The following is a 13,833-nucleotide window of genomic DNA, read 5'->3' on the forward strand; positions in this document are numbered from 1 at the left end:
CTAAAAATCGTCACTGTCATCTCTCAAAGAGTTAAATGAACAATATTAAAATACCATCTTCTGTCACATTTAAAGGCAGTTGGATATGTTTTTTTCTGCTATATTTATATATACAGAGTTCTGATCTAGAAAAACCAATACAATAAACCATTTGACGTTTAAAAACAGGCAGTCTTTGGTGACGCAAAGGCAGAGATTTTCTTTGTTACCTTCTGCCTATTTCACTCTGTCTCATAAAGTGAATATTATTGGCACTGTCAGAAAGTTCGAGATACTGCTCCACAGATAAAACAAAATATCCATCGTAGCCTTGTACTCGCCCGGTGCTTAAAAGCTGCTGTTTCTCTCCATCTGTCCATGCCCTAATGCCTTCTTCCCCTTCCTGCAGCCGCCTCTGCTCCTTAGTCCAGGCCTGAGCAACAGCTCTCTGCCTGGCTATTTCTAACACGTGGTTTTTCTCTTCTTCCACCGTTGTTCCATACCGCACATTGAAGCAGAGCGCACCGTGCTGGAGCTGGATGTCAGCAAAGCGTCTAGTCCTCCCATTGATCACGGAAGTCATCTGTGACACTGTTACGTTGACACCATTCTCCAAGATGCGTCGTCCTCCTGTGTTACCGATTAAGGCCAAATCTTCTTCCAAAGACCCCAGCTTGATGAAGTAATGCGTGTCCCGACCGTCTATGGTGAAGTGCAGGTTCTCCAGATAGTGAGCGTTGTTGAGGATGGCAGCAATACGCCGGCTGTCCTCGTTAGCCACGCCTATAATGTCAGCTGTCACTATACCATCCTTTATAGCAAACTTGATGCCTTTTCCAAATACTGAAGGAACAGCTGCAAATCTTGGTTGCTTCACTCCCTCATAGCACTTGCCATCACTATACCTGGGTGTCATAGGAAGTTGATCCAAGGATATAAAGTTCCGGAGTTGCTTTTGCAGCTCACACTGAATACCAAGGACAGTCTGGAAAAGAAAATACCAATAAAGTTTGCAGACTAGCACCTTGCAGTTCATTATAGTGTCTCACAGACCCTACTGACCACTTAATTGCTTACAATGGATCTTCAATTTTTGTGGAAAACACTGTGCACATCTACAGAGCCTGGTATAGGCTCAAGCTTTTTAATCACCTACAGTATTGCTTTCTATCTCCTGGATTCTTTAATTTCTTGAAATCAAGTGCAAAATGTGTTTATCACAAATGCTATATTCATATTCATTCTTCCTTTCCCCCCCCCCTTCCTTCCTTCCTCCTTGAATTGTTCCTTTAATGGCTGGTCTTTTGACTCTTAGGCAGCTCAAAGTTGTCCTCTTTCTCATGATTCTATGCTAAGTCTATATGCATCTAATTATATCTTCTGTGAAACAGCAGTAAAGATTTTCTATAGCCCTTTCTGTAAGGAAAGCAGGCTGTGAAGGTCTCAAGACACCAGAACAATTGGAATCTTGCAAGTACTTCAGATCTGTAGATCTTTCTCCCCACTGTAGCTAAAGAAACCTTGACTCCAACCATCTGTTTTGTCTTTTTAACACCGTATCTGTCACTATACTTCTGTGTCTTTGTAATACCTTCTTTGACATCTCAGTGATGATTTTACATGGACATGCTCCTGCAACTAGAATCAGCTCTGGCCCTCTGCATTTTGTGCAGTCATTTGTGCACAGGAAAAATAATGTGTTAAATGCTGTGAACATAAACTCACACCACTTTATACTTCCTTTCCATGGCTACACTGGAGGAAAGGCATCTTTCTCTCTTGTCTTTGCAAAGCCATATTTCTTTATTGACAGATGCTTGTATGGTCAAATGGGAAACTCAAATGCCTGCTCAGAAGATCAGTAGTTGGTCCTATTGCAGTTACTTTGTTAAACCCTGACAATGGCTGCATGGCTCTTCTTCATTGAAAATAAGCCCTGGAGGTTTACAGACACTCTTACAAATCTATAGCATTTCTGTTTTCCCACAATAATTATGCAGAGGTAGAGATTCATAAAGCCATTTATACCCTCAGAGATTTTGAATCTCTTCTGGCACCTCTGCTGACAAAGATGAAAATCTGTTTTCTTAATTTTTTCATTCCACAAAGTGTTTTTTGTATTTTTTTCAATTTTCACAGAACTTCTTACCCTTTTGCCTATCCTGCCCTTCCAATTTGGTTTCTCTGTAAAAAGTTCCTTCACTGTACTGCTAAAAGTTTCTCCTTCAAACTCTCTTTCACTCTGATGCCAGTGCATAACTGACAACATTGAAGTCCTAGCATGATTAGGCTACTTTCCTTGCCTTTGATATTTTCTAATAAAATTCCTTACTTGAGTATTAGAAGAAGCTGAACAGAACAGTTTTGCTGACCTTTCCAGGATCCCACTCTTGGGTTTTTGTTTGAAGCTGTAGAAGTTCGTATGTTGTCTCCAAAGCTTCTATCTCTGGTTTTGGGAATCCAGGCAGCACATTATGCAGCTGGAAACCAAACAGCTCTAGCCAACTTCCAATGTCTACAAAACAAGAAAAACATGCTGGCAACAAGGCACATAAATCCTAGAAAAAGCAAGAATAGTCTGCAGAAGTTCCAGCTCTGCAGAATTAATGATTTCACATCAATTTATGTTTTCAGTGCTGGTTACAGCATTTATTGTAGCAAACAGATCATTTGATTACAAAGCATAGCTATATTCAAATCAATGGTGTACCTTCTAACAATTTATAATAGAAAAAATTCAAATGAAGCTGCCTCTGCGCTTCTCCTAATTTTAGCACTCAGAAAAGCAGGAGAAACAACTATTAATTATTTTCTTGGTTGCCATAAAGGCTAGAGAAAACAGATCAAGCTCAGTAAGATGTTATCTAGTAAGGAAACAACTTCAATATATGAGCCAAATAGTAATTTTGAATGTAAGCAAAAGATTTATTGAGTCTCAAATCCATACCACAATTTGATTAAAGTTGTGTTTTCATGGGAAATGTGTTACTTTTACCTGTTGTATATTTAGCAACATCTTGGATTCTGCCAACTGGGTAATTATTTTCAAACGAGTAGAGATTAAATGGTTGTGGGACAGCATTCAGGTGTTTCCATATATGGTGATTTGGTGTTGTCCACCGACCAGCAATGACATCATAGTCCCGCTGACCCAGATGAACTAATTTAGTAAGAGAATCATAGAGCCCTCCATGAAAACCAATGATAACCTCAAAATCGGGATTAGTGTCCTGGTAGATCTCGCCATATGGGGTGTACAAAATTTCTTTTATGACTTGGCCCCGACTGCTAAATATAGCTAGAGGTGTTCCAGTGTTATCACAAGCAACATAATATTCTTCTCCACTGCTTAATTCCATTGCAATCAGATGACCTTGAAGATCATAATATAGCGATGTTATTTCTGAGCTAGTATGGTTGTACAGATGAGTTACTCTTATTGGGTTGGAGAGATCAGCATAGAAGAACTGTAAATGTTGCCCTAGGCTTGATTTGCTTGCAACTCGTCTTCCAAGGCCATCGTAACAGTATTGCACAGTCCAGCCAGATACTTTGTTGTACGCTTTGCTCAGCAGACCGTTAGAGTTGTACTCAAAGATCTCATTGCCTCTTTGCCTGAGAAAACCATCTTCATCCATTTTATATTGAATTTCTCCAAGTCTGGTAATGCGATCTCTTAGATCATATCTCAGAGGAGTGAGGCGCGCACTGTTTCCATGGCTCAGCAAGTTGATGTTGCCGTTAAGGTCATAGCTGTAGCGCCACTGGGTCTTGTCATTCACAGACACAGTCTGAAGCTGACCATCAGCATCATATTCATAAAAGTATCTTGTTATGTTGGCATCTACACCTACGCGAATATCACAGATCACCATGCGGCCCATATTATCATACTGGATGGTCATCCAGTAAGCGATGGACTTGAGAATTTCGTATTGTACTTCAATCACCTGCCCATTCGCACTGAAGATTTTGGTATGCTTCATCACAGTGGTGGTTATAACTTGGTTTAAATCATAATTAATGACACTGAATTTTCCAAATTGTTCGGTCCTGCCAGAAACATCGACGTAACGGTACAGATCTATGGGGAGAGGCGTCTCGTTGATCATGGCCTGCATGCTCGTGACACGGAAGTTGTTATAGCTGTAGTCAAACCTGGCATTTACGAGCCCTTCTTCACTAAACCTGAAAATCTGGCGACCAATAAGTGGACCTGTCCAAAACAGAGAGGGAAAAGAGGAAAAGCAAGAAAAATAATTAATTATATCTTACTTAACCTACATGTCTAGCACAGACAAGTGATGAACTCAGATGTACCCTTAAGCCTTACTGCTACTCAGTAGCAGTCTGACAGTCTCAGAAAATGTCATTAAGAATATGTTATTCCCTCACAAAACTTTATTAATGCTTGCTCTACAAAATATTTATATTTTATTAACATCTGTTTTATCTATGTTTATTAGCGTCTCCTATTTTATTAATAATTATGATTTCTATTTGCTTAGAAGATAATTCTAAATTTATTTTACATGGTGGCTTCTTCCCTCATATAAATAGTCCTTTTGAATTTATGTTATACTATGGAATAAACAGGGAAACTTGAAAATACAAACAATAAAACAACCGGATTTAGTATTTAGCAAATATCCATGCGGTGGAATAAAAACAATCGAACGTTGTAAGAGCTATTCCATATCAAGCAACAGAAGGAAAACTGTATTTCAAATGGGACAGCTATATGTGCCTATGGACATAGACAGAAGAGACATACACATACATTTTTCTATGGAAACATAAAATAGAACTTCTAGACATAAAAACAATGGAATTTCTTGCTAGGTAAGTGCAGAATCAGGGCCAAAAACTTTAGCAAAGTAGTCACAGTTCCACAAACCTGTTTGCCTGTATCTGATGGTACAGATGAACCCATCATGCATTAAGTGTATTGTTTTAATAACCCCAGAAGACTCCTCATAGGTGAATGTGACTTGAGTAGTATCATAAAGGATCTCAGAAAGTCGGGACTGTTTGGTGTACTTGTAAAGGACTCTGCGTCCTGTCCCAGGATAGAGTGTTTGCAGAAGCCGTCCATCTCTGGTGACGTCCTGGATGAAGGCTGCGCTGCTGTCTGGAGGGGTGTAGATGTTGCGGTAGTAGCCGACGGACAGCATGGTCTGCAAGGCATGGCGCACCATGCTGGGCATGGTGACCGAGAGCAGGTAGTCAGACTGGTCGTACTCAAAGATGTAGCGGCGCTGGCTGTGCAACAGGAGCATCACGGACTGCAATCAGACAGGAATGGCAGCATAAGTGACTGATCAAACTAGCCATTATTCATCTAATGAGTGCCTTAAGGTTAAGGAAATGCTGAAACAACCAGCCGCTCTGGTCGTTTGCTCTTCCTCTCTTCTGTACAAGGCCAGGTGAAACTTTCAGCTCCAGGAGACCTGTCTGGCAAGGTGGTACAAAACAGGAGGAGAATAATAATAAGTCTAGAGGTAAGGCCCTCCAAACTGGAAAGCAGATGTGGCTCTCAGTAGCATTTCAGCCTCATGCTGACTTACTATGTTGCTTTGAAATATTTAGGTCATCCTCCCAGGAAGCAAAAACAGAGGGAAACTCTTCCTCACACACAGGCAGAGCATCTGCACCAGCAGATGTTTCTAGGAGAGGTGAAAAGGGGAAACTTTCAATGGTGTGTACAAGGTGTTCAGCTTTTATTTGCACTCTGCATATCTCTATCACAGACCTACGCCTTTTTCTGCATGTCTTCTATTAAAGGCACATGGCTCCAGATGTCACTGTATCTCCATACTTACAGATGGACAAAAATAGTGTTTGGTGTGACTGCTTCTATGTCTGGTTTGAAACGTTTACAAAGAATATAATTTCTACACAAGTACTTGATACTTGTCCTGTGCTGCTTAACCGTGGGCTGGTGGGTTTGACTGGCAGATGAATATGCAAGCATGGCAGGCATTTTTCTATGTAAATTTAAAGTCTGGGTTCTGTAAACTGTTTCACCAGTCATGTGCAAAGCCACAGAGTCACAAGAGCACAGTGAACAGTCACCACTGAAACAAGCATAATGAAAACACAGAATGACAATGTATGGGGGAAATTTGTAGCCTTGCCCCTGCTCCACTGGACCAGAGCACTGCATGTCCCTGCCCACTGAGCTCAGACACAATGCTCACAGTGCACAGTCCTTGGCTCACAACCCAGACCCACCAGGCACACAAGCAAAATTATCAGGCTTCTGCATCATTGAGGCATCATGCAAAGCAAAGTCTTGTGAGGAACACTGCGACTGCTTTTCCAGAAAGCAGTGGGGAAAGAAATCAAGAGAAAAAACAGAAAAACAAACAACAACAACAAAAAAAAAAGGCTTTTTTGCCCCTCTAAACTGAGTGCTTCCTGGGAAAGAAACACTCAGAGATCAGCCCAGCAATGTGTTAGGTAACACTGGCCCTGAGTCACTTTGCTCTGACAAATAACTCAAGTGCTTATTCAAAAGACAGGCTAAGCCCTGGCCATCCTCTCTGCACTCTCGACCCCCTGCCGTCACAGGATGTATTTCTTCCTGCCGCTGGTGAAAGACATCTGCCACCTGTACACCAGCCAGAGATCACCAGCGTATGACACTTGCAAGTTACCCTCTGCCAACTGGTGATGCCAGACCTCTACACTGAGCTTCTTCTGATCCCTTTATTGCTGGGCTGCCAAGCATTTCTAACACACACACAGTGTTTATTTGGTTTTCACCTTCAGTCAAGAGTCCCCAGTCTGCAGTAAACCACTGGCTGAACTCTCTCCCAGCACCGATGTGACGCCTCTCTCTATATACTGCTCCCGAGCCTGTTTTTAAGCTGTCTGCCACTGACAGAGTATGAATAACAAGATCAGAAACATCTCTAATATAACTTTAGTGCCCCTGTGTGCTATTTTTACAGCACTTTGTGGCCTTTCCACTTTTGTCCAGGATAGTAAAAGGATAGACAGTTACAAAGGTTGGAGCCTTAGTATCCTCTCTAGCCTATTAGACAATATCATAAAGAGAGAAAAAAAATAATTTCCAATTCATACTAATAACATTACAATAGATTTTCCAACTCTTTGCACAAATTGGATTCTAATTGTTTTAAAGGATTTCAGAGGGTAGCTCATAAAACATCCCAAAAGCTGTCATTTTATAAAAGCAACCACAGCCTGGTCAACCATGTCAAGATTGATGCCACATGGTGTACAGACAAAACCAGCCAGTGGCAATTGCATGGAGCTCCATTGGGAGTACACAGAAATGCTGAGCCTCACCACTAGATGTCAGTTTTGTCCAATACACGCCCACACCTGCTCATCTACTTGGGTTGCAAACGGCAGGATTTTGGAAGAGAGCTTGGGAGTATTCAGACTTTATGACACCATCAACTAATTGAGGAAAGTGACCAAAACCAGAGGAGCTGAATCTCATCCGTAAAAAATATATTTGCAGTGCTACTGTCATAGTGCTTCCTAAGACCTAATTATTTGAGCTAATTATGGAAGGAGTAGAGAGTTTTGAAGATGCACAATTAACTCATCAAGTGCAAAAAAAAAAAAAAAGAAGAATTAAATCACTATGAATTGGAAGTGAACTATGTAATTGATTTTTTGCTAAAAGGAATCATTGGGTCTTACAAGGTTTCAGACAACTTTTAGCAATCATTACATAATTAACACAATGAGTTATTGACTTTAATGGAACCACAAAAATGATATTTCAATGTCTAATTTTGACCATGAATTCATCTTTCTTTGGCAGAAGGAATAAACAGTGATGAAAGTACATTAAATAGCTAGGTGATTATGTTCATGGTGTGACTTTCAATCATATTAATGACTAGTTACAGCATGACCCAAGCCTGCTACCTGAACCAGTAAGCTTTTGCCATTTGCTTCTACAGGATCAGAATTTGGACACTTGTGCAGAATTCCAGAACAAAAGTTTTAAGCTGTGTGACTATATTTATAAGTGTATCATAAACTAAGAACAGACAAAATGGCTTGGAAAGAGAAGAATTATGCATCTTTCCAAAATTGTGGTTCATTAGACCCAAAGAAAAGATATCTCCAAAGGTTACATTGCCCAAATATTTAAAAGCTGTACTGCCTGTTTACTTGCAATTTGCAGAAGTGCATACAGGCAAAAAGAAACCTTGACAAATTTATCTGAACCAAACTTCTGAAGCTTCTAGGGTTTGCCAGTCTTGTTCACAGACGGAAGAACTGTACTGCCTGCATGCAGACAAGGAAGGAATCCCATTTTTATGCAGTCTCCAGTCTAAATATTTTTTTTTCCCTCTGGATTAGGTTTAAATTTTTGGAGGATCAGGTTTAAATATATTCAAAATAAGTACAGAGAAGTTTATCTTAAAAGTACACATTTGGAACTTTCAGATATATAAATAACTTCAAAGTGGATGGATTTCCTGTGTGTAATACCCCCTATCAGTTTTACCTCACCTGCCCTCTCCTAGCCTTTCCTTGTTTTTAACAGGGTCAAAGAAAATGTTCTGCAAACTTAGGGTACATCTGATAGTCTAAGATGTTGCTAGTTAAAAAAAAAAAAAGTCTGAAAGGACACTGAATACAATTTCATACTAAGTTATGAAAGCTTTAAAAATAAATATAGGCTTTTTGGTTTAGAGAGACAAGGTGATAGCAAACAAGATGTTCCTACAGATGAATGAGATGCTGTTCCTTCTTAGTCTGTACCACATCTATTCCCCTCTTGTGACTATTACCTATAGACATAAATGAAAATTACAATGCTCAGGCAATTTAGACACAAAGTCACTATAAAAGTACAGTAATAACTCATATTAATATTCCCCCCCACTCCCAAATAGCTCTCATAAATACTGAAGCAATCTTTCTCTTCACAGAATCAATCCCTTTTTACAGTGCAGAACTGAGTAGGTGCAAGCTTGTACAAGCTGGCTCGCAATTTTGGCTTAAAGGAACTGTGTTTGTGGGAGGAAACAGTTCCTTTTCAGTGACTTTATATTTTTGACTACGCTATACAGAGCGGCAACATGTTTTTCAGCAGTGAGAGTCTCCTTTGTTCACTTAAACTTGGACTGAAACCAAGAAGTCATTTCTACCTACCAATTAAATCTGAGGTGCTAATAACTATCTTCAGAACTAAATGATGGCAGGCCTGGACTGATGACATGTAGGTCTAAGCATGTCCAGAGACACATTTATCTAGTCACGTAATTGTATGCCTTTTCTATTTAAAACGTCTTTGACACTCTTGCAAGAGATAGCATTATAATGTGGTTCACAATATAGTGACTAAATCAACACAAATACTTTTGCCTTAGGACAACAACACACTTTTTAAATGATTTACCTTTTCTAAATATGTGTAACTCCATATTTTACCATCTGCCCATGTTCTGGAAATTATGTTCCCGCTTGGATCATACTCCATTTTCTCAGTCCAGGTTCCTCTTTGGATATAGGTGACTAATCCAGAATGTGAATAAGTGATGTTGACCTCATTGTACTTGCTGATGGGTGACCATAAAATTGGGCGTCCTGTCTGGTCATACATAATCCGAAGAGTGAATTTGCGATGATCATCATAAATCTTTCCTGTTCTTGTTACATGATCAAAGTCAATGGAGAGCAGGTTTCTGTTGTGGGCCTAAACACAAAGATACATTAAGGTAAGAAAACAGTACCTCTTCATCACACCCAATGCAAACATTACTCTGCCAGCTCTAATCAAAATGTGCAGTGGTTTAACAGTATGATGGTGAAATTAGGTCTTATCAAAGACAAGAAAACAGAAAAATATTCAGACGAGAGACAGGAGGTCCAAGAAACAAAACGCTGCTTGCATTTGGTATTATTATACTTAGCATCACTAGATGCTTCCTGTTTCCATGTGGTAAACCCTCACCTCCTACTTTACCTTTTCCTAAGTCTTTCTTCTTTCTTCCCAACTTTCATCTCTCTGTGGGTAGAAACCTTTTGACTCCAGCCAAAGATGTGCAGTTAAGCTCACTAATTAACAAGCATATCCTATCTCATATCCTCTTTCTTAAGCTCTGTTAATGTTGACAGGTCAGCTATTGCTCTGGGGTAGCTCACACTAGGTTGCATACCAATGCTGCAAAGGCACAGACTGTGGTTGCATCTCTGGAAGACCCTGCTCACCAGCACCCTCATATGTTGTCACAAAACCAGCCCACCCCAGAGCTCATGAAAGCCAGCAGCACCAGTGCCTGATTCCAGCACTTGTTGCTTGTTCCTTGTTTTAGGTTTCCCAGCATATTAGGGGCCTGCAACATTTGTTAAGTTCCACTGTGTCCGATAGACTAAGGGGAAAGACTGTGACACAATCTGTTAACTTTTATGGTCCAGAAGGACAATGCAGAGGGACAGCCCACTTCTCAGTAAACCATGTTCAAAGCTAAGCAAGATTCATGAAGACAAAACACATTTATCCAGTACTTTCATCATCTACCTTGTTACATCACACAGTCTCTGGGCAATCACCGTTAAATTCCATTTGAATCAGAGATATAATTTAGGGAGCTGTAAGATATTGTTCATTGACTTTTTTCAGATCAATGCTCATATTAATCTATTGCATTTTATCTAATCACTTATATTAATCTATTCCAATTAATAAATTCCTTACAGCAGAGATGATGGCAGTGCAGGTGTTAGCTCAGTGCACAGCACAGGACTTGCTCCTCATTGAGACCTGGAGGCATAGCCGTAAAATAAATCGTTAAGAATACCTGTTTAATAATTCAAGCTGGGATCATATGGTGGTAATGATTAGAAAGAACTTTTTTTTTCTTTCCCCATTCTGTTTTTAGATACAAAATAATTTGAAAATCTAGAAGAAGCAGGTGTTCTTTCTTCAACTACCATTCCTGGGGTTTTATATACACATATGTCTCACTTTAATAGTGTTCATTTACAATAGCTGTAAAATACCCATATAGCCCTGTAGACTGCTTGTAACTATTACAATTTATGCTCTAATGATAGTTAAGGAGCCCAAGTAAAATGTGATGCTCAGTTCAACTATATTTGCTTATATAAAGTCTGATGGATTAAGTTTATTATAATACATTTCCTTGCAAACTTCTTGCCACTTCTGAAAGTAAACACTCTTGGTGGTAAAACAACTGAAAAGCAAGCAGGGGATATACCCTGGCTCATATTCATTTACTGTCTATGCACATATTTAATGTTCTTATTGTTATTATTATTATTATTGTAGAATGGAGTTAGGAGAAAGAAAATTGCTTGCAATCTGAATTACAGGGACAATGCAACAAATAAGATTGAAAATCAGAGGCAGAATTAGCAATGAAGTGGATGGCAGCAGTATTTGGAAGCTCAGAATTAAAATAAGGTTTGGGTGGAAGCCATTACTTCCCTTATATTCCACATTTTATGTCTCATTTCTTTATCATATTAGATTTAAATTAAATGTAACACCCTTCTCAGGCCAAGGCAGGGAAATAAGGAGGTAGGAGGCCTCATTTCAATGTTGTCACTGAAAAGCTGATTTCAAATGCCATTGGCTTCCGATGGGATGACTCCTCCAATGCACATACAATGTTGTTAGGAGCTGCTGTGAGAGTCTGGAGTTCATGTGTTCCCTTACAAGCCAGGGAAAATTGGTTTCTGAAAGCAATATCAGGTCAGAATTTCAGCTGATGAAAATGGGGAGAAAATTTGTCTGACTTCAATAATAACATTAGCAGTGCATAAAAAGATAAATTTATTATATATGTTTAAGCAATTGTTGAGTCTACTTCCCTTAGTTTCATAGCTAGAATTTTGCAGCGTAAATAAGCACACAAATGTGCATTTTGCAGGGCTACAAAGATGACTGGAGGAATAGAACATCACTCTTAAGAAGAGAGGCTGAGTGACTTGGGGTTTTTTGGTCTAGAGAAGACTGAAGGAGAATCTTACCAATACTTAAGTGGCGGGTGTCAAGAGGATGGGGCCAAGCTTTTTTCAGTGGTGTTTTTCAGAGGTAATGGCACAAACATGAACATAGGAGGTTCCATCTAAATAAGAGGAGGAACTTCTTTACTTTGAGGGTGGTAGACCACTGGAACAGGCCACCCAGAAAGGCTGTGGAGTCTCCATCTCATTCAAAACCCACCTGGATGCATTCCTCTGAAGCATTCCTAATGCTCTCAGTGAACCTGCAGTGGGGTTGGACTAGATGTTCTCCAGAGGTCCCTCCCAAAACCTGTGATTCTCTTAACTTACATTCTGAAGCCAAAACTGTCTACAATGTGTAGATGAGATCAAGAATCAAGAAGGTTGGAAGAGACCTCAAAGATCATCGAGTCCAACATGTCACCCTAAACCTTATGACTATCTAAACCATGGCACCAAGTGCCACGTCCAATCCCCTCTTGAACACCTCTAGGGATGGTGACTCCACCACTTCCCTGGGCAGCCCATTCCAATGGCCAACCACTCTCTCTGTGAAGAACTTTCTCCTCACCTGCAGCCTAAACCTCCCCTGGTGCAGCTTGAGACTGTGTCCTCTTGTTCTGATGATTGTATTATTTCCTTGTCTGTGTTTTGATTTCAGTTAACATAAACTGACACACATTGGCAGAAGATTTGGCCTGATCATTAGAACTTGCTGTATGATTGGTAAATAAAGGGAGATCATTTGCTAAATACAATAACAAACATAGCTGACAAAGCCTGTTTCTGCAGGACTTCTGAATTGAGGCCAGTGAGTTGCTTCATTTTTGTTATTAAAAAAAAGAAAAAAAAAGAAAAAAAAGAAGCAAAATAGGTTAAGACTGGCCAAGCATTCAATTTTCAAATTTGCAGATATTCAGTTATAAAACCTGGACTACATCCAATGCCAAGTTCCTCTAAGTTATGCAAAAGCCAGGAGGGAACAGAGCTGCATTCCAATCAGGGTATTATTATGCATCATGCTCATTGGTTTTAACAACAGCCTTTGGTTCATTTTTAGAAGTCAATTAAAATAGCAGTTCAATTGATAAAAAAGAAGTCTTGCTAGATTAAGATTGATGTTAAAGTGCCTGATTGTACATAGATTTATTATTAATATAAAATGCATACATGCCCACAGACTGTTTTATATACTTTCAGGAAGCTCCAGGGCTGGCAGTTCTGCACTTCAAGGAAACCTGTGATTAATTCCCATTTCCCACATTGATTTAGATACCAAGATAAAGTTAGATGTCTTTTCTAGCATTTCAGTTAACTTACTCACTTCTGCACTATTTCTAGAGCAGGGAGTTCACACCATGCAAAAATCCCACTTTTTGAAACACAACGGTTTCAGCGTTATTCAGAATGTGCTAACAGTGGCCTCTTTCCAAAGCAGGAACTGTAACAGAGTGACATGCTTTCAAGATGGTTGCTAATTACGATTAAGAATTGGAAATGTTAGGACCAACCAGAAAAGAAAAAGCTTTTTTCTCTTCAACTAGGTCATCCTTTATCTTATCCTCAGTCACCTGTTTCCTAATTTATACCTCTTAGCGCTCAAAGCCGTTTGTTTCAATGGCAGTATCAGGACTGATCTCTAACAGCTTTAAACCTCATTTCTATGCCTTTTTTTTCTTCTTCCTTTTTTTTTTTCTCTCAGAAAACTCTTCCATTGTGCTGTTTTCTTTCTTTAACTGAGGGCTCCCGCAAGTCTGTTCATTTCCACTGAGAACTAGTCCAATCCCGAGAGCTTTTCATTACATATAGTTTCAAAGTTCATCATAGTTCTTTCTGCTCTACATTGCAAGCTTTCTAACACAATTCCTATTGTGCCAGTCATAG

The 13,833-nt window shown here is 39.6% G+C and overlaps 1 protein-coding gene across 2 annotated transcripts in view; it reads right to left on the minus strand.

Moving 5' to 3' along the window:
• Positions 1-205: 205 nt before the first annotated feature.
• TENM1 (teneurin transmembrane protein 1) overlaps positions 206-13,833 on the minus strand; it is a 241,021-nt gene continuing 227,393 nt past the window's right edge. For both annotated transcript variants that reach the window (XM_054388650.1, XM_054388649.1), the window contains 5 exons: positions 9,377-9,673; positions 4,877-5,264; positions 2,975-4,195; positions 2,352-2,494; positions 206-964 (listed from right to left, as the gene is read on the minus strand). In XM_054388650.1, the coding sequence (XP_054244625.1) occupies positions 206-964; positions 2,352-2,494; positions 2,975-4,195; positions 4,877-5,264; positions 9,377-9,673 (2,808 nt within the window). The remainder of the gene's footprint in view (positions 965-2,351; positions 2,495-2,974; positions 4,196-4,876; positions 5,265-9,376; positions 9,674-13,833) is intronic.

The sequence above is a fragment of the Indicator indicator genome, chromosome 17 (assembly GCF_027791375.1).
Source record: "Indicator indicator isolate 239-I01 chromosome 17, UM_Iind_1.1, whole genome shotgun sequence".
Lineage (NCBI taxonomy): Eukaryota > Metazoa > Chordata > Aves > Piciformes > Indicatoridae > Indicator > Indicator indicator.